The sequence below is a fragment of the Thunnus maccoyii genome, chromosome 11 (assembly GCF_910596095.1).
Source record: "Thunnus maccoyii chromosome 11, fThuMac1.1, whole genome shotgun sequence".
NCBI lineage: Eukaryota > Metazoa > Chordata > Actinopteri > Scombriformes > Scombridae > Thunnus > Thunnus maccoyii.
Window position 1 is genome coordinate 20,659,030 of NC_056543.1, and position 20,662 is coordinate 20,679,691.

The window sequence follows — 20,662 nt, forward strand, 5'->3', positions numbered from 1 at the left end:
TACAACTATAGTTATTGGCCCTTTAGTTAGGATTTATAATTTGTCAAGCTACTGTTGAAAGGAAAAAGACAACAAGTTACCTTTGAGTTGAGATTTTTTTTGGTCAAACTATTGCTCAAAGTTCTGGAAAACGATAGTAAGAGGACCTTGGGGCGCGTTTTGTTTGTTTGTTTGTTTGTTTTGTTTTGTTTTTTGTCAAACTACTGTTGAAAGCTCCAGAAAAAGATAATAAGAGTATCATGAGATTAGACTTTTTGTATAACTACTATTGAAACCTCTGTGTAAAGGTAATGGCCCTTCAGTTAAGATTTTTTAATTGTCAAGCTACTGTTGAAATCTCTTGAAAAAGATAGTGAGAGGACCATGAGATTAGATTTTTTTGTTGAAAAAATTGAAATTGAAATACTTGACATTACTAATTATTGTTATCTATGATATGATGTTATGCTACACTGCATATTAGCTTATTTCTACAGTGTCAGTCAAAAGTTTGGACACACCTTCCTATTCATGTAAATTGTTGCTACACTGATAAATAATTTGAGCGAATAGGTCTGATGCTTTTCCCCCACAGTCGTCGTAATTGCCGCCTTCAGTAGAAACACCACAACAGGAACCTGCTGGGGAGCTTTGATCCAGTGCTGTTAATCCAGGTCCATGGCAACATGGCAGGAGGAGCCGTAATGTTCCAGAGAGGGATTTTGTCTCTGGGTATGTTAGTGGGCAAACCTGGGCATGTCATAGGGGAGCGTCCAGGCTCTGGCAACGACGGTGAAGGGCTGGAAAGGGTTGATGATGCTTCACACACAGAACAATGCATTTCCACCCACACAGTCTCAAACACTGTAGAACGGTGGGACTCGCTGACACCGTGGTCAGGTGTTGCATCACAGCTGCAGATGCTTCCATGTCAGGAAGCGGTGGTGCTGCCTGTCAGGAGTGGTTCAACAGGAAATGGTGTGTCACTGGCTTAAAAGCTTTGCTTGTTATTTATTTTGTTTGGTGGACTTCCAGCTGATAACATTTGGATGATACGGTACCCCAGAAAAACATACCAACTGTCAGTGACACCTGTGTTTGGTAACTATAACATCTTAATGATGAGAGTTGATGCGTGGTAACCTCAGTAGAACAATGTGTCCCATTTCATTCCTCCAAGTCAGCTTCTCCTCTTTGACTCCTGCTTTTTGAGCAACTGTCCAGTGTCTCCAGATAAAATATTCACGCTCCCAGTAATTTGAGCACTGGTGCAGTTCACCTGCTGTTGCTGTATATCTTGAACCTGATCTTGAGGGGAAACCTGATCGTGACTGCCACGCTTTGGGTGTAACAGATCTGGCGATGCTGTTTCAGTTCCTCAATGTTGTGCTGCCATAGTGTCATTTGATCTGAACACACAAGTGAAAATGTTGAGTTTACAGGCTGTTCTCCTGTATTCTGCTATCATTCACTATTTCTGTGTCTAAGAGTTTTTTACTGCTATCTCATAACAGGATAGCAGTAGTCAGAGTTTCCATTAACAGAAGATCCTGTTATGTAAGAGTGATAGTTAACAGAAGAATATTGCTGTCAGTAATTTCATGTCCAGCCTTGATGTTGCTGAGTAATGCCACACTTTGCTATTGTGGCAAAGTGTATTGTCACTTTTACCTGAATGTGTGTGCAAGTGAACCACCTTCCGAAACACAACAGTAAAGATCCAAATAGACACAAGTAATTATTTGGTCTTGATGCTTGACCTGATGACATTAATCCCTTTTTATGCGTTTACAGCTGCCAGCTGATTCTTTATAAAACGATTCCCATCTCTTATAGTAAAATCTTGCATAAAGCAACTGTAGTTGATTCAGTTTTGAAAAGTGTTATTGCACCTTCTCACTCATTGTAACGCCAAGGAATTTGTGCATAATAAAGTCAATCCATTCTGATATTTGATATTGCTTTATATATCTTATGTTCAAGTTTGTGTGTGTTCTATATTTCACCTGTCTTCTCTTTTCCTCGAGGGCTCGATAAAGTTAAGGTGGAACTCATGGTTGATTACTGGACAGCTACTATGAGATTCCTGTGTTTGAAAATAAGATTTGTTTTAATTCCCATGTGGTTTTTATTTGTGTTAAAGCCCAGGGAGAAGCTGCAGCAGAAACAGTGAACATATACTGCGCTGATTCAGGAGCAAGAAGTGTGTGAATGAATGGGGGGTGTGGGGTGGGGTTGATGACTGGATAAGTCAATATCCACATATTCTTCTATTCTTCAATAATGTCTCCGTGTGTCTGTGTTTCCCCTCTTACATCTGTCAGTCTGTGGTGACACTCCCTCATCAGGAATGACCCTGTATGGAGGCTCACACTGTAAATCTCTGTGACGTCTTAATAATACCTTTATGCTCCTTATGGCTGGCGGAACAAATGCAGAAATATTTCTGCTGGCTCACTGCACGCAGAGAGAAACTGTCTTTTGATCCTTAATTTCTCCCAGCCTGCTACAGAATTATGTTGCCAGTATCTCAAAATAGAGACGGTGTGTGTTTCTCTTTCCATTAAAACAAGTGCTGTTATTCAGTGTATTTATTTGCACTGTGGACACAGAATGTGCCGTCCTGTCCCATATGCCACCCAGTCCCCAGAGGCCCCTGAAACATGCTGCACCCACACTGTCACATCCCTGTAGCTGCTGCCCCACATGGGTCACATCACACTCTGAAACCAGTTTGGTGGGCACTTGGAGCTGGAAAGCTTACAAGAGGGAAAGAGACAGAGAGAGAAAGAGCACACACACACACACACACACACACACACACACACACACACACACACACACACACACACACACAAACACATACACACACTCACCTCCCTCCTCTGACACACACGTCTCCCTCCCTCCACGTTCAAATGAAAACTCCGGCAGTCTGGTGAACTTTTCCTGAGTGACAGGACCTGTGAACACTTTGACGAACAGAGCAAGTCGTGTGGATTAATTCCAAGTGTGCAGCGATGGGACCTATGTAGCAATGTTACATAATATATCATCTATTCATATATTTTCCAGTTTCATCAAAAGGTTTCTGAGTCTTGCGCCATGGAGCCTGGAGCTGGAGGCATCGGGATCCTCCATGCGCTTTGGACACCGAGGTTTGCTTTTTCCCCCCTCTCTTCTTATTTGGTTTATTTTCTTTATTTCTTTACTGTTGTAGTAGTTTAATCCATAACTTTGATATTTTATCGTGCAGCTGCATTGATGCAGCTGTGAGTGAGCGCATGTTAAGCATCTCTTTCACCGGATGAAATCGCTTAAATCAACTAGCTTATTGATAAACCCGCTGCTGATGGAAACTTACAAAGATGTCAAATTTTCAGCAGTATGTGATACTCCATCAGTGATTCATTCTAAAATGAATAATGTGTAATTTTACTTTTTCTTATAATAATTCTAAATTACCTTTATTGATCATTAGTGGTCTAATAATTCATAAAATTTTATGTGAAAAACCCGAAAAGTGAGGTGCGTCTCCTCAAGCGTTTTGCCTCAAATAGCCAAATGGTTTCCTAAAGCAGATCTTAACTATCTTTTGATGAAATTAATTATACCACATTTGGGTGACTTATTTATGGCACCAGCCTGTAAAATGCGCATTGTGCCCAGAAATGATCCCAGTAATTGCATTCTAACTCAGCTTAAAGAATAAACTTATAAACGGATTACCGGCTGAGGAGGAATGTTTCAATATTGGCTTCTGAACCGGGCTTTACATCTTGCAGCACCCATGGTTACACCACTCTAATCTCCAAAGCGAAACAGAGAGGTTTAATGCTAAATGGCAAGCATAAAAACTCAATTCTTTCTATCTGAGCTTAAAGCCCTGTCATAAATATTACAATATTCCTGATGGTTCAATAAATGAAATAAAAAAATAGGTTTAAAGAGAAGCCTTATGGGGAAGTGAGCAAGTGAAAGCTAAACTGCACAGGTTAGGCCTGCCCTACATTTACTGTAAGTAAGACTCCAAAGCCCACAGGTAGCTCAGGTATTACTTGTGGTTTAGCCTCAGGACCTCAAAAGACAGTGCTTATGACTATTCTGAACTGTCAAAACATGTCCATAAAACTTAACTCAGGCTGGGGATGGGCCCTGTTCTCGCTGCTTACAAAATGACCCCCACTGCTGGATGTTGGCTGACCTTTGTTGACCTCCGTGGGGTGGCGGGTTCTCACCTAATCCTAAACCTATGGACGCAGGAGTTTGAAAAACTGGCGGAAATGCCTCTCTCCTAGCCGGCTTTTCCTGCGGGAAGCAGCAGAACTGTGATCTAAACTTGGAAAGTGACGACAGGACATGAACAGGAACTCCAGACATTTCCCAGATATGCTGCCCAGAGGCCTTCATTGTTCTGTTGACACCATTAATTTTTGAAAATAGTTCACTTTGGGCTTAACTTACACCTAAAAAAAACCGTTCAAATAGATTATCTTTATGTCTCATGTTATTGTTGTATATTTTCTTTCCAATGACCCAATCCAGTTTCTTTTTGGATACAGACTTCCTTTTTATGGATCCATAATCCAATTATCCCTGAGCCCTTCAGGTATCTTAGTCATTCTACAGACAATGACGAGACATGCAATGCCTAATAATACGCTGCTCACATAAACACTCACCTGTCTGCAAATTTGTATTGATACAAGTGGTCTTACATCGTCTCAACAACATATAGCTGAGTCACTGCAGCATTTTCCGTGACCAGACGTTCAGTCTGTACTAGTTACAGCTCAGACTATCAAGTGATACCATGCTGCATAATTACATCTGTAACATGTCAGTGCAGCACAGGTAGTCTCATAAAAATGCCTGTGGCAAGAGTGACAAACTGTTGTTTGGTGATACTTTCCAAAGTTTATGTGTTCAGTCTTGGACGCCTTAAATATAACCAGGCTGATTGCAGATAATGCGATCTTCAGTGAAACTGAAAATGATAGCTTTAGTATATCACAACTGCAACATTTTCTCTCTTCTCACTCTGTCTTTCGCCTTCTGCACAGATGTGTGTGCAGAGTGTGATCCTGTGTTGGCAGGTTCACCTCTAATGATGTCATGCTAGTGGCTATTAAAGATAAGCAGAAACACACATGCTTCCTACCACACAGGCCAAGTTCTCAATTTGGATTATGGTGGGAAATACTTATTATTTGTGCATTTTTGTTTTAATTATAACATGAGTCTTTGTGTTTATTTGTGCTACTGGTGTAAAAAATTGTTGGTCTTATATCAGTGCATGGCAAAATTACACCCATGCTCTCATCACTTGTCCTCTCAGAGGAGAGCACCACACTGTGGTGGCTACAAGTCTTACAGCTATTTAGTGAATTATAGACCTGAAGATGCAGGAAATCACACAAAATATGCTCCCCTGGTCTCTAGTGCCCTCGGAGTTCAGTGTGTGATCTAATTATTAAGGTATAAAGGTAGAGTAGAGTAGAAATGTTATGACCAAACTGAGAATAAGGGATTCATGGGTTTGTCATCTCAATGGTTGTAGGTTAGTTTCTTTATTGGACATGACATCATATCTGTCATATCACCTGTTTGCTCCTCAGGATGTGCGTGTGAAAGAGGACAGACTGGGGCCAATCATGGAGCCTGAGCAGAACTGCAGCTCACAGTGTGATTCCCCACTCTGCTTCATCCACTCAGGGGTCAACAGGCAGGAGGGCCTCAACATTCTGCAGAGACTATGCAGTCTCAGCACGGTAATCACACATACCCATGATGCACTAGACACGCAATAACATACTGAAATCCAAAAATAGCATGTACAGAAATATAGTGTTCCTCTCTTAAGTATGCAATTGCTACTGTGTGCTCGCACACATACACACACACACTTGTACATGTATATATAAATACACACACACACACACAGTGCTGACATATATACAGGCTCATACATGTTGGCAGATTCAGTTTAATGACATCCACCATGACTGACCAACAGAATATTTTTGGCAACTTCAGAAGGTTAAAGGGTGAACATATCTATAAGGCTTACATATGGCCATACTTCAGTTGAATGTGTAGTCCATTATTTTGACACTGCTTGTAACAAATTGATTAATTATGAAATGTGAAATACATGACACAAGACTGCATCACATACAATATAATTAAGGTTTTAAAATGACTTTTTTTGCTTTTTTACTTTAAGTTATTGGTAAAAGTGTTTGTCTCCCTATCCACAGCACTTACCTAACCCTGTCTTACATGACTGAAAGCACCAACCCAAACAAAATATATCAAAGGAGAACACACTTGAAAGGTGTTATTTACCACTTGACAAGTCAGATCAGGAAAGGTAATGGGAATGGACTAGTGAAGCTATGTTTAGTATCGTCACCGCCACCTGTCCCTTTAAGAGAAGAGTGAGAACAGCCCAGCAACATGAGGCGGGCACAAGAAAGTCTAATATGACTTTCTAAATAGAAACATAAGTAGTAGAGACGGTGTATGAGGGAACACCAACGCTCTCTGACAGTCTCCTTTTGGCTCCACAACTGTTCATAGAATCGAGGTGAGTTGTTGCTTTGGTTTCCTTCATAGAGTTGATTTATGCATGCAATGCTGTCATAGTATAGATATCATCTTCCCTCAAGGGGAAAGGAACAGTTAGCTGAGCTGTGTGTGTTTTGTTATTGTAATGGTTTATCTGACAAGATCGTGTTTTAATGTTCAGTTTTATTTTATTTTATTGTAATATAACAATATTTCCTTGTTATCGTATGTCGAAGTCAGTCAGCTGATATGAAATCCGTTCAACTCAAATGAAATATCCTTTGATGAAATGTAACACCATGGATTTGTTGCTATTCATGGACATAGACAGCTCACCAGGCACAACTGTTTCTAAGCCTATTAGTATACTGGAAAAAAAAAAACACAAGGACTGGTGCCAACTTATTCCATAAAATCCCACCTGCTTTCTTTCTGGATGTGTTCCCAGATATGGCGACTGCTGGCAGTGTGCTGTCTGAGGAGCAGCTTCTTTGCCCCATCTGTCTGGATTTATTCAACCAACCGGTCTCCACTCCTTGTGGGCACAACTTCTGCAGGGATTGCATACAAAGTTACTGGCAGTGCGCTAATCTGTCACAGTGCCCCGTGTGCAAGCAGAAGTTCTACAGGAGGCCTGAGCTCAAAGTTAACACCTTCATATCAGAGGTGGCTTCTCACTTCAAGAAGTCGGTGGAAAAGAGAGAGGAAAATGAAACCAGTACTGAGGGCCAATCCTCTGGCCATAAAGGAGATGTTTCATGTGATGTGTGCATTGGGAAAAGGGTCAAAGCTCTTAAATCCTGTCTGGACTGTCTTGCCTCATTCTGTGAGACTCACCTGGAGCCCCATCATGTTCTAGGCACCTTCAAGAAACACCACCTGGTCAACCCCATGATGAACATGCAAGACAGAATGTGTCAGAAGCATGAGAAACTCCTGGACCGGTTCTGTAACACTGACCAGGCGTACGTGTGCCAGATCCGCGTTAAGAAAGACCACAAGGCTCATCACACTGTTCCTATTGAGGGTGAAAGCAGAAACAAGAGAGCTCAAATTGGAAGGATACATGCAGAGGTGGAAAAAATGATCCATGACCGACTGCAGAAAATCGGCGAAATCAAACAAACCACGCAGCTCAGCAGAGGGAACACAGAAAAAGAGATTGAGGAGAGTTTACAAGTCTTCACCAAACTGCTCCAGTCCATCCATAGAGGCAAAGCTGAGGTGGTGGAAGGGATTGGTGCAAAGCAGAGGCAAGTTGAAAGCAGGGCCAACGGGCTCATCGTGGAACTGGAACAGGAGGTTGATGAGCTGAAGCGGAAAAGCACTGAGCTGGAGCAGCTCTCTCACACCGAAGACGACTTCTACCTCCTGCAGAGTTTTCCAGCTTTCTCCACGCTGCCAGCCACCAAAGATTGGTCTGACGTCAGTGTAGAAAGTGTTGTTTATGTGGGCGCAGTGAGGAGAGCAGTCAGGAGAGTAGCATGTCAGCTGGAGGAGACAGTAAAGGCTGAAGTGAAAAGGCTGTGTGAGACAGAATTTCAGAGGGCTCGGCAGTGTGCTGTGGATGTGACGCTGGACCCTGATACCGCTCATCCCAAACTGGTGCTATCAGAAAACAAGAAACAGGTCTATCACGGCAATGTAGCGCTGAGCCTCCCCGACAACTCAGAGAGGTTTTACCCCGGTGTTAGTGTTTTGGGAAAGGAGGGTTTCTCCTCTGGTAGGTTCTATTATGAGGTCCAGGTGAAAGGAAAGACGGAGTGGGACATCGGAGTTGGACTTGAGTCTGCCAACAGAAAAGGAGGGAATATACTAAACCCTGAAAGAGGCTACTGGAGCCTGGGGCTTAGAAAGGACAAGAGCTACTGGGTCCTCAGCAGCACTCCTATCTGTGTGCCACTGGTTGAGAGGCCGCAGAGAGTCGGGGTGTATGTGGATCTGGAGTCGGGGCAGGTTTCTTTTTACAACGCGGACTCTGCTTCTCATATATATTCATTCACTGGATACTCATTCAGTGAAAAACTTTTTCCCTACTTTAGCCCCCGACGTAATCATGATGGTATCAACTCAGCCCCTCTGATCATCTCGCCTGTCAGCATCTAAAATCTCAGAACTTTTTTTTCATCTCCCATTTTGAATGCTTTCAGTTATTTTATGTTGTTGTTTTGTTTTTTTTAGATTAAAGTCAGCAAAACTTTAGCTTGATGTTTGTTGCTCCATTTGCCTTAATAAAGTTTTGTTTACTCAGACAAATACTGTGTACTTCTTTTGTATTTTACATCTATTGATCGCAAAAATCAGGGTTTAGAATACACATAATGAACGATCAAATAATCAAATCATGTATGTGTGAACAAGCGACTTCTGTAATATTTTAGATGTGATTTCAAGAGGTTTACATGTGCATGTGTGTGCAGATGGCCGTGGAGCTTCCAAGGCGTTCCCTCTCCCCAGTGCTAAGTGCTGTGGTGTGGACACTGCTCTCCTGTGGCATCCTGCTGGCCTTCTGCTTCCTCCTCTTCACACTGCGCTTCAAAAACAACAGGTAGGGTGCGAAGTGAAATATATACATATATAAACACAAAGAGACAAACACAAAAAATGTATTGATTCATTGTGTGTACGTATGCATGTGTGGTATTATCAGGATAGTGAAGATGTCCAGTCCCAACCTGAATGTCCTGACTCTCTTTGGGAGTGTCCTCACCTATATCAGTGGCTTCCTATTTGCTTTTGACGAACGAACACACCCTCAAGGTGGAGCATCTACAGCTGTACTACAAGTAAGCACATCGGTCAACCTCAATACTCCATAACACTGTTGGATAAATGATTGTTGGATAATATTACAGTGCTCTTCTCCCCTACAGGCTCGGATGTGGACTCTTTGTGTCGGCAGTACCCTGGTGTTTGGCCCTATTTTGGGGAAGACGTGGCGACTGTACAGAGTGTTTACCCAGCGGGTTCCTGACAAGAGAGTGGTAGGCATGCACCTCTTCCCTCTTCGTTGTGCTGGCTGTTTCCAGCAGCTACAACCTTGTATTGTGTTTATTTTATGTGATCCAGGATGCATTAAGTGCACCCTTCCTGGGTTTTCAAGAGGCATTTTTATATGTTTATTTGATGAACAGTCCTAAATTGGTTTTCTGCGTGTGGAAGCAATACAGACATTGGTTGAGAGTGGTAAGAGGAAGTACTGGAGACAAAAATTTGAATAAAGACAGCAAAAGATTATGCATGACGGACATTTTCAGGTCAAGTGTTGCACTGATAAGATCTGTTGTTGAAAATGATTCATTAGTACTAGTACTACTTTCTTTGAAGTGTCACTTTGAAAAGAGACTTACTGGTATCTGACAATATCTGACTGGATTCCATGGTTGAAAATGCTGTATGGATGAAATGAGTACATTTGTTTTGTAACTGTATGACAGGGATGTGATTGCCGACTTTACTCTCTGTCTCAGATCATCCGAGACATCCAGCTGATGGGCATGGTGTTTCTGTTGATTGCGGTGGACCTGCTGGTTCTCACTGCCTGGAACCTCACAGACCCCATCAGGTGTTCACGATCTGTCAGCGCTGTCATCAAGGTATAATTTCATGATGATTTTGCATTGCTGATAAGCAGTCTTTGCTCTGAATGTTTAAATTGCAGAAACCCTGATTTTATAAGAATAGATTGCAGCTTCAAAATGTAATGTGATTAATTCTGTAATGTAATTGTGACATAAACAAATATAACTGGGTTTGATTGTGTATGCTTTTCCCTGATCTAGGTGGTGGAAAAAGATGTTTCCTACTCATTGTCTCAGCTGGACTCCTGCTCGTCTGTATACTCGGATCTGTGGGTTATTATTATAGCTGTTCAGAAGGTGAGTAATCTCTGTTCTATTCAAATTCAATTAATTTGAATGGGAAGTCAGGTAGGAAGTCAGGTTGAATAGGAAGTCAATTTGACAATGAAGGAAGTCAATTACTTTGTTCTAATGTATAAGATAACAAACTCGAGAGTCTCTATGGGGAAAGTGAGGTTTCTTCATATAACATAACTGATATATATTATTACAGGACCTTCAGATGGTTAAGTCAGTATTTGCTACATGGATTGCTGCATCCCCAAGATGAACTAAAATATTTAGTGTTGAATGACAAACTTGTGCAATGACAGAAGATGAAGTGAACATGTTTTGACAAATGTATCATGTAGCCATCACGTGGTACTGCTTACTGCCCTATACCAGACAATGTATATATAAACACAAAATCACTACGGGCAGTTGCACTATTTCTTAATTCATGAAATCATTTATTGCTTAAAGACAAAATATCATCTCCAGTGATTATTAGAGAACTCAACATCTAACATGTTGCTTTAAATTTCCCTCCTTTGTCTTAACTTTGTCTTTGCACCTCTCTCTAGGGTTGTCTTCTCCTCTATGGGACTTACCTGGCTGGGCTGACCAGCAACGTCAGCCACCCTCCAGTCAACCAGTCTCCCACCATCATAACAGCTGTCACTTTGGTCACCCTCTCCTCATCTGTAGCCGTCCCTGTGTCCATTTTCCTGCAGGCTTGGCCCAACCTGGTCTACAGCACTGTGGCTGGAGCCATTTTCATCTGCACACTGGCTACCAACTGCATGCTGTTTGTGCCTCAGGTAATGAAAACACCTTAAGATGCATGAAAGTCCTGACAAAGAGGATGAAAAAGCATATTTAGCTATTTTCTCTCAAATGTTTCTGTTGCAAGTTTTGGGGGGAATGTGCAGGATCCCTTCTACATGCTTGGAAAAACACAGCTGACATCTCCAATGTTTCTGGTGATGACAGTTCTTTAGCAGCATCACTAAGGCATTAACCACCAGGGAGGGGGATATTATTGTTTAGGCAGAACTGTCATCTAATCATAGGATACTATGTCTGGAAACCAGCAGTGAAAAACAGCCACAATCATTCAGACAGACAGAAAATAAACATAGACATATGTGTGAGACAGACAGATGAATGACAAATGCTTGTATGGCTTTCTCTTTTTGTTTTGACAAAACAAGTCAATTCTATGAGTGATTGTGGTGCCCACACCTCCCTTTTCCATATGCGTGTCAGTTTGCCATGTCTATCAGTGGAGTGTGACTCAGGCAGCAAGTGTTTATGAGTCAAAACTACGTAGGCTGTTGCAAACAGGTTTATGACTCTCTAAGTGTCTGGCAGTGGGTTTATGTTACAGTAAAGGAATGCCTCTTAAGGAAAGGAAGGAAATATTTTAATGGTGAGCAATAAGCTCAAACACACCTGGTCAAAAGATCTCATGTCAAATCACCCTGGGAACCTTTATTACCAGTGTGTGTATTGTATATAGCTGAAAGTTACAGTAATGTTCTATACATTTTTTTCTCCTCACATTGACCAACATGCAGCTGACCCAGTGGCGGCAGTTTGAAGAAGATCAGAACAACCCGAGTCAGATGGCCAAGTATTTCAGCAGCCCCAGCAAGAGCCAGCCCTCTGTGTACAGCCAGGATGAGATCTACTACCTGCTGGGGGAGAACAACTCCATGAAAAAACTCATTAATGAGGTACTGAATCACTCTTTTTCTATAAGGAAATCAAAAAAATATCATTCATGTGAGCTTGTCCAATGAACTAGATCTCTTCACATTATTTCAAGCTTCATAAATCTTTTTTTGTTCTAATTTGACATCACTGATCGAAGTCACCCTTCTCTTTAACATTATTCTTGGTGTTGTCTGCACATACAAAGCATTGTTAAAAATAACAGCATGTTTTCTTTCTTCTGATGACACTGATTTTCATACAAGACACATTATCAACATCTTCAGACTTAAAATTGCCTAAGATTATTCTTTTATAAGCCTTTTTAAATTGGAGTCAACAGAGGGATATGGTGACAATAAGTCACTGAGACATACAGCTTAGACATGCAGTTAACCATCAAATTGCAAATAGCTTTCATTGGAAATTGACTGAGAAGACTGTAATTTAGATGGAGTTAAAAATAACTTGACAGCAGTGGAGCTTGGCAACACTGTCTGTGTCGATTTAAAAACCGTCCAAAGGCAGGAGATTTGTTTAAAGGTAGATTTTTCCAAACAAAACTTTCCCCTTCAACTTGTGTTTCCTGTTACAACTTTCAGAAGAACGCAGTGATTGACAGTCTGCAGGAGCAGGTGAACAACGCCAAAGATAAACTCCTGCGTCTCATGTCAGCCAGCCAACCACCTGGGGAACAGGAAATGGACTCTTCCGCCACAAACCTCAACTCCTCCTCCACTCAGACCACAGAGCTACAGTCTGACAGCCCCTCTTCTCCTCTACCTCACATAGGCACAAAATCCAGACTCTCACCCCCTCATCTCTCCCCTCGCCTCACTGCTGCCGCTGTTCCATCGTCGTCTAATGCTCTACCGCCTTCTGCCCCTGCTCCGAACTCCACCACCCTCGCTGCTCCCTCCTCTCCTCTCCCTGATGCGGGTGAAAATCAGAGGACTGCCTCTGTTGCTGGTCCCATAGGCAGAGACACAGCTGAATCTAGAAGAGTGGAGGATTTCAAACAGCCTGCGTCTCTCCAGTCCCCTGGTTTACTCAGGACAGCAGAAGAGACAGTTGATTTTGTTACCTCCCTACAATCCCTCAGCAATTACAGCGGCCTAACATCCCCGCTGGGACCCAACGCCAGACTGACTGGTTTTGTCAGCAGCGAGCAGTTGCAGGAGATTCTCCAAGAACTGAGTGTGGATGCAGTCATTGAAACTGCACTCAAATCTCCCAGTCAGACAGCCAGGACGCCTTCTCAGCTAAAATTTATAGAGGCCTCTGCACTTTCCCCGCTCTCCCCGCGGACACCACGCTCCCCTCGCCCACCTGTAGTCTTCAGCTACCCCAGCATCTCTCCCTATGCGATGAGGAAACGTCGACCGCCCTTCCACTCCTCCAGAAGAGGTTTGGCCCCGCCATGCTTCTACACAGGTTCGGAGGCTGCTGTTTGTGGGAAGACGAGGGAAAACTGTGAAGCCCAGAATCAAGACAAGCATCCTGAGGGAGTCACTGTGGACAGCACCCTCCGCCAAGTTCACAACAGCGATCTTGAGGTGGAGGAAGGGGAGGAGGATGAGGAGACAGAAGGGCATGAAGTGATAAGAAAATGTCGGAGGTGTGTCAGTAGGTCTCACAGATGTTCAGTCTCGCCATGTGCGGATCATGGTCACACACCTGACGTGGAAGCGAGTGATGATAATAAGCAGCACCATAGACGCATTAGAGACTCCTGTGGGTACTGGGACTCAGACTCTAGCAGCTCAACAGACTACTGTTACTACCACCGTCCCTATTGTGACTCCTGCCTGCAGCGGGGCTCGCTCCTGTCCTCAGACACTTCTTCTGATTCCTCGGACAGCGAGTACGAAGGCTACAGCCTCTACCGCTCCCCACACCCTGTGGTGTTCAAAGAAGACATCAAACCCACTTTTGTATGAACACACTGCACTTTACATGTTCATCCATTTCCACCACTTGAATTCATTCCCCGAGAAACATTGTATAAAATTAGCTTTGAGGATAAGACGAGGCACAAAGTTCAGCACCTATAAAGCTAATGTGCATCTATGACTTGACTGAATCTTTCAATGTGTTTTGCATTCTATACAAAGAAAGTTTAAACTTTCAATGGGTTGATATTCTTGAGCTGTGCACAGTGGGAAGGAGTGGTTTCACTCATGAGACTGTTAGATTTGTGAAAACCTTTGTAGCTCAAAAGCACACAGTGTTTAGTTTTTAATATTACTTATGGCATTAGATGTATATTTTTGCTGTCAGAAGAAAACCCTCACATTCCATAAGTCTGATGTTAAGAAAAATACATGCAGTATATTTGCAGCTGGCATTAATGCATTCTTTTTTTAAATTACCGGATCTATTTCGAAGGTGTTTCATGGGCTAAAGGTTAATGAAGCATAATTTATAATGCAAGACCCAGAATGCAAAGTAAAAAGGTTTTCACTCAACAGTAAAAATGTGCACAACAGCTATTTTGCAAATATTTATTTTAATATTTATTTGTAGATGTTTTGATGTACAGAATGACTTTCTGTCTCCTTTTTACATTGTCATATACATTCCTTAAAATGTTGCTATGCTGTTTTATTGTACCAGCTGATTGTTGCTTTATAATTTACCCCTCACAGTCTTTACAGACTATGTATAGACTGTGCTTGCTTCCCATGTACAGCTGGTTTATGGGACACCACGCCCACGCTGTCAGCATGGTGCAGACAGGTCTCTGCTTTCACATTTCTACATTTAAATATGATGTCAGTATTATTGTCCTGACTCATCAAGAGTATTTATTGTTCAACAGTCACAGTTATCTGGAGTGTGTGTCATGTATAAGAGAAAGGGAGACCTGCTGACCCTCAAGCCCTCATTTGTTTACTTTCAAAAGTACCTCTGCACCACTTCATGTTCATTCTGCATCTTCTGAAGAGGAGCCTCACGGCATGAACAGCTTAAACAGAAAGTGTATAAATCACTGACTTCATGCAAGAGAGAGCAGAAACCAGACAGTGTTTCTATGTTGGAATACCCTATTGGCTGTATGTCAGTTAATTTGTTATAATTTGATTTAATATAAATTAGTTTAACAACATGTACGTATAATATCAACCGAAATATTAAAGCTATTAAGAAGGCCCCTCTATAAGACAGTAATAACTTGCCCACTTTGCCTTGTTGGTTATCCAGCATTGACTTGGTGCTAAATACTAAACCTGACCTTCATTTGCCTTTTCATGGTAAAAGCTAAATCACCCCAGGATTAATCAACCAAAATAGTTAACAATTAATCTACGGAGTTTTTCAGGAGTTTTCATGATATTTATTGATATGTATTTTTATATTTCTCTTTCCTGTCTAGCTTGTCTGTCTCACTCCCTCCACTATCTCCTGTCTGTCTCTCTGCACTTTTTCCTTTCACTAATGGGAAAGCGTGTTTGCCGGGGGAAGTGTTGCCATGAAGGGAATACAGTGTCTTGCATTACTTCTGCTCTGCTGCCTGTTTTTGCTCTTCATTCTGCATATGAACCATTGAAGAAGCCTGGGAGAAATTCCCTTTGATGTCGAGCATAACAGAGGACATACAGACCACACAAAAGACACACTACCAGTTTTGTTGTGCAGGAGGAAAGACTTTCCTGTCAAGCTAAGATGAGTGGCCTGCACTCTGTTTAAGATGTGACATGTTGAGAAATTGTAGAATAAAAATAGCTGTGAATCAATCACACACACTCTCACCCCCTCATCTCTTTCTAAGTCTTTGCATGCACCACATTTTTGATTTGATTTGATCTTGGATACCTCACCTCAAGTGGTTTTAAATACCAGAGGAGCATAAACTTTACCACTTTATAATAAGTCGACTTCCCTTCCCTTTTTGTTGCTCTTAGCCCCAAATCCAATGGTCCCTTCTGAAGATGTAAATCATTAGAAACTTGCCACATATATATTTAGTTTCAGTTTAAGAAAAGGCTCAGTGATTTCCTATAACAGCTGGACACTTTAGTTTTAAGCAAACATTACTCAAACAGAAGAAAACTGTGTGTTTGTTGGGGACTGTTTTCAGTGGCGGATTAATACACATTTAGTGCACTTGTGAATATTTACATGATATGTGTGCAGTGGATTCATTAATGGTTAATAACTCCATTACTAATATTTTACAGATCTTTAAAAAGTTATGAATAACAATAATTTGATTTGATTGGACCATAAGACCATTTACCTTTGATGGAAAAATGGCTTAAGATATATATTGTTGGAATGAGGGTAGTGCAAAGGGAGTGATATGGTGATTTGGGGAAGAACAGAAAAATACATATACATGAAGTATTTATTTACTATTAATTAGTCACAGCCTCGTATTCCCGTTATAAAAGATGCCTTATATGGGGTGAAGCTGGATAAAGAGCTCTAGTGACAAGGCTGCCATGCACATATGCACACACATTATTATAATTCCTAAGCATTATGACACAAATTAAATGGATGTGCCCGGAGCCGCGTGCATAAATAGGTGTGAGAGGAAAATAGAGGACAGGCGTTTTGCAACTGACATAGCAACAGTGCTGCATGACCACCGGTGCTCTGTGACAGCTGGGTCCGTTTGTACTGACAGTCTGATTTCGGAGCTCCATTGGACGACAAAGTCATCAATCCCGAGAGCAGATCCGCCCATTGTTCCCGTAGCGGCGTGGAAAAAAAGCCTTTGAAGTCGTGTAGGCGGTGCCAAGCAAATTGTGCCATGTGGTGTTCAAGAGCCACGTTCTGATTTGTCTAAAGGAAAACTGTAAACGCCCATTTCTAAAGGATACCCTCTCTGATTGGTCCAATTGGCCACCCCAGATTCACCTTTTGCGCGTTCACAGTTTTCATATTCCCCGTCTCGGTTTACGTCAGCAGCGTGCACCTCCTTCCCTCATAGCAGACACATCCCGATAACCTTTTACGGAAATGGCGTAGCTATCGGGCGTAGCGACAAAGACAGCGAGCCTGAAACCTATGGGGAAGGAATAAAAAAAAAGAAATTCAGTATCGTCGCACTCTGTACCTTAAGACCATCATTTTCTGAAGAGCTCGCCGCCCCGGGGCCTCGGTCAAGACACCGAAATTTGACGGCGGCAAGGGCAGATTTGGATTCACCGCAGAGCCGCTGAAGTCGCAGAAGAAGGCAGATTTTCCGTCGGACGGTCTCTGTAGGCTAGCGTATAGCGAGGGAGCCGCCATGGCAGTCGGATCACTGAGCCTCCACATCGGGATATGAAGAGGAACTGCATGCGTCCTGAATCGCCAAGAAAACGCCGCATTTGCCCGTGATCCGCACCGGATCCGCTCTCTGAACACCTGATCTCACCCTTCTTCATCTTTGTGAAATTCAATCCGCATCCAGAAAGAAATCTCAATTGGTTTTTAATCGGGGGGCCCACAGGGAGAGGCCAGATTCATGACTATTTTAGTCGGAGACGTGTCTTTAGAGGCCCATTGAAAGAAAACGAGGAATATACGGAAGAAATGATGCTCTGATTGACCGCTGGTGGGAAAGAAAGGGTAGTTTATTAGGTGAGACGAACTAGTGTGAAGGATTGTGGGATAAAGGGATCGCTTTCTGTCTGCCTTCCTCCCCCCTGTGAATTATAGTGTTATTCATTTACTGTCATCCTTTTTGGATGAGAAGGTTCGGAGAACCGACCAGCCCTGCCGTGTAGAGAGTCACAAGTCTCCGAGAGTCCGAGAATCAAAGGGATTGGATCATGTCGGGTCGGCCCAGGACCACATCCTTCGCGGAAAGCTGCAAACCAGTGCCGCAGCCCTCAGCTTTCGGCAGCATGAAAGTCAGCAGTAAGTACATCCCTGCAATCCTACAGTAGCCTTCCCTCTCTGCATGCAGCAGGCCCGGTAAGGGCTGCACATCCTCGCTCATGTCTTCTCACTAACAGGGCTGAAAATGTGTCAGGCGTGCATGACGTTAGCTGCCGATTAGCTTAGCCCCTGTCATATAACCGTGTCACTGACTGAGACTGACACACACACACACATGCACGCACAAACACACGCGCACACACACACACACACATAGTGCTCGCCTCGGTGTGTGAGCGCAGACCGTTGCGCTCTGACGCGCCGCCCCGGGGCCGGTCAGCCTGGCCGGGGTTAGCAGGCCGCGCCGGGCAGGGCCGGGCCAGAGGAAGGTAGGGGTTGGCACCGGCCCAGGTCAGAAACCAAGCCCTCTCCTTTTACCGCAGATCCGTTCCGATTATTGTCCATTTGTAGATTAGATCTCACAGCGGTATTACTACATAGCACCCAGCCGTATGCGTAATAGAGTTAAAACGATAGGGCCAGTCTATTACGCAACTGTCAAAACGGAAGGTGCGCCCATAGTTTGAGGGGCGAAACTGACGTGATCCGGGAGAGGTGGGGGGGTGGGGGGATTACTGATCTTATAGTCTATGGGGCATGTCGAGATCAGACGTCGCGACGGCTGGAGAGAGTGACACAGAGTATCCTGTACATGAAGCCACAGTGGCACCGAGCCGGAGGCTGGTTATAGACTGGCTGCAGAGATGAAGCCATATGCGACTCACTGGGCCTACCTGCTGAAAGAGGGAGGCTGGCGATATCCAAGCACACTTGTGAAGTACATATTTAACATCAACCACCAAATCTATATTATTCCTGCTTCATATTACATCTACTTTGATTTCAAGCCATATTGCACTCACTCACCTTTCCACTGCCTGCTTTATGTCAAAGTGTCTCGTTGCAAACTGGCAGCATTATACCACTGTGTACGTGTGTAATAGACTGCAGATATCCTTTGTTCAAGTATTCAAATGTCCCTATTAGAGCTGAACAATACATGTGTTAATGATGTGGTAATATGACACTATATATTATATGGGAGTTTATCATAATCTAATATAGCTTATATTGATGTGTTCCTAGTTTAAAAGGCTGCATGACACACATTTGAGATTATTAGACTGCTCCAGCTCACTTAAATTCTCTTTTTTTAACTTAAATTTCCACATTATTGATGACTAATAACCTGGCTGGAGACACCTACCTAGCTACACCCTTTCCTGCCTCGCTTGCAGGCACACATTTGGTCGTGTGTAAGAAAAAATGCGGCTGTCAAGGAATGTTGACGGTGTTTAAGGACTGTGACGTGATGGTGATGTGTGTCAGTGGGGTGAGGCTTGAGATCGAGCCTCTCCTCCGGGGCTTGGCACTGGGAAACCAATGGGTGGACTAGGACACACACACACACACACACACACACACTTGCACACAGTGATGCATCCCAAACCCAATAACTCTCCTGTCCTAGATATGGGTGTCGAAGCGTTGGTCCGTTCCTGTCTGTGTGGATTGTTCATTGTTATGTTGCTGTTCAAAGGAAAACAGGGTTTATGAAATCTGGTGTCAATAAGTCGGCTAAACGTAAGAACTGGAGGACTTTGGCCTAATTGTTGTGCAGACATAAGCTACTGAATTAGCAACAAATGCCTGGTCGACCTTTTGGACTTAACATTGCACGAGTTTTACGCCAGTGGTTTCTCAACCTAGAAATATTTTTTTCTCCAAGGGACTCATCTGGTAAGTCAACGCATTATTAGAAGTCAATGAAAGCTGGAGTTGGAGGCGTCCAAGTAAATGAGTGTTAAATAATTTGATTTCTACAAGCAGATGGTGTTCAGCACCATAGAGTCTTTGATTTCTCAGATGTCCCCTGTGATAAACTGTCAACACATCAAGTATTTTTTGCAATGATCTCTCAAGCTACACCTAACATTGGAGAAGATGAGAGAAGGTAAAAGAAGGCAAAAAGTTGGTTCAACTCAAGTTTAAAGGAGAATTCTGGTCATTTAAAACCGGCTTTGTTGTCCCACTTTTTACCATCTTGACAACTGATTGTGTTCATTAAGTTGATACCTTGGGCTGTTGACAGATTCTCCTCCGTGTTTTCCATTTTTTTTATATTCTTGAGCACTTGTTGATGTCATGTTAGAGATAAGAGAGCTTACAAAAAATTCCCACATATCCTACTTTAAATTCCGACTATACGGTTGATTCAAAGATCTTTTTTTCCAATTGGAAAATATAAAACTTCCCAGATGACCTGAATGTCAGACTAGTTCAGATAATTTATCCAATACCATAGTATAAGTTAGTTTCAGGCAATTGCTGAAATTGGTTGTTGGCAGAAATGGGATGAATGCAGACCCGGTTGCATCATGGGTGTTATTAGGAAACTGTCTTTGGTGATACTTTTGGTGGCGGTTTTGGCCTTTGAATGCACAATGGAGGGCAACACCAGAGATGAACCAAGCCGTCAATAAAAGCGCTGGACTGTGAGGCAATCTTGTTATAGTGGCCACAGTTGGAATTGCACGCTCCGTGACGCCCTGTGGCCCATTGGACTTTTTCCCATACACAGTTATTGCAAAAGAATGTGCTGTTAAAGCAGTGATAACATTTTTCTGTGTGTCTCAATAACAACCAGAGAAGGGTGCTCCATTGGCTTACAAATGCAGAAG

The 20,662-nt window shown here is 42.8% G+C and overlaps 2 protein-coding genes across 4 annotated transcripts in view; both read left to right on the top strand.

Annotated features, from left to right (window-relative positions):
* The first annotated feature begins 2,844 nt into the window (after nt 1–2,844).
* On the top strand, nt 2,845–15,902 carry gpr156 (G protein-coupled receptor 156). 2 transcript variants are annotated; one of them, XM_042426308.1, is made up of 10 exons: nt 2,845–3,137; nt 5,598–5,750; nt 8,970–9,097; nt 9,200–9,335; nt 9,423–9,533; nt 10,020–10,145; nt 10,332–10,427; nt 10,976–11,212; nt 11,972–12,130; nt 12,710–15,901. In XM_042426308.1, the coding sequence occupies exons 2-10, from the start codon at nt 5,634–5,636 to the stop codon at nt 14,045–14,047; spliced, it is 2,448 nt and encodes an 815-aa protein (XP_042282242.1). In that variant the 5' UTR covers nt 2,845–3,137; nt 5,598–5,633; the 3' UTR covers nt 14,048–15,901. The 2 variants fall into 2 exon arrangements, with proteins under 2 accessions (XP_042282242.1, XP_042282243.1); XM_042426309.1 differs by lacking the exons at nt 2,845–3,137; nt 5,598–5,750 and adding exons at nt 6,497–6,568; nt 6,998–8,225 and having other exon boundaries at nt 8,990–9,097; nt 12,710–15,902.
* A 640-nt stretch (nt 15,903–16,542) lies between these two features.
* Nucleotides 16,543–20,662, top strand: part of gsk3ba (glycogen synthase kinase 3 beta, genome duplicate a) — a 37,350-nt gene continuing 33,230 nt past the window's right edge. Inside the window, exons 1-2 of one of the 2 annotated variants that reach the window (XM_042426326.1) lie at nt 16,543–17,681; nt 17,797–17,960. In XM_042426326.1, the coding sequence (XP_042282260.1) occupies nt 17,873–17,960 (88 nt within the window). In that variant the 5' untranslated portion in view covers nt 16,543–17,681; nt 17,797–17,872. Of the gene's footprint in view, nt 17,961–20,662 lie in introns of both variants that reach the window. The other variant, XM_042426327.1, reaches the window with a different exon arrangement.

What these genes read in the sequence shown, in the direction of transcription:
- gpr156 (XM_042426309.1), top strand. Translation starts at nt 7,000, where the DNA reads ATGGCGACTGCTGGCAGTGTGCTGTCTGAGGAGCAGCTTCTTTGCCCC. An exon ending in CTGCGCTTCAAAAACAACAG is followed by an intron (nt 9,098 to 9,199) that starts GTAGGGTGCGAA and finishes TGGTATTATCAG; the next exon opens with GATAGTGAAGATGTCCAGTC. An exon ending in GGGTTCCTGACAAGAGAGTG is followed by an intron (nt 9,534 to 10,019) that starts GTAGGCATGCAC and finishes TCTCTGTCTCAG; the next exon opens with ATCATCCGAGACATCCAGCT.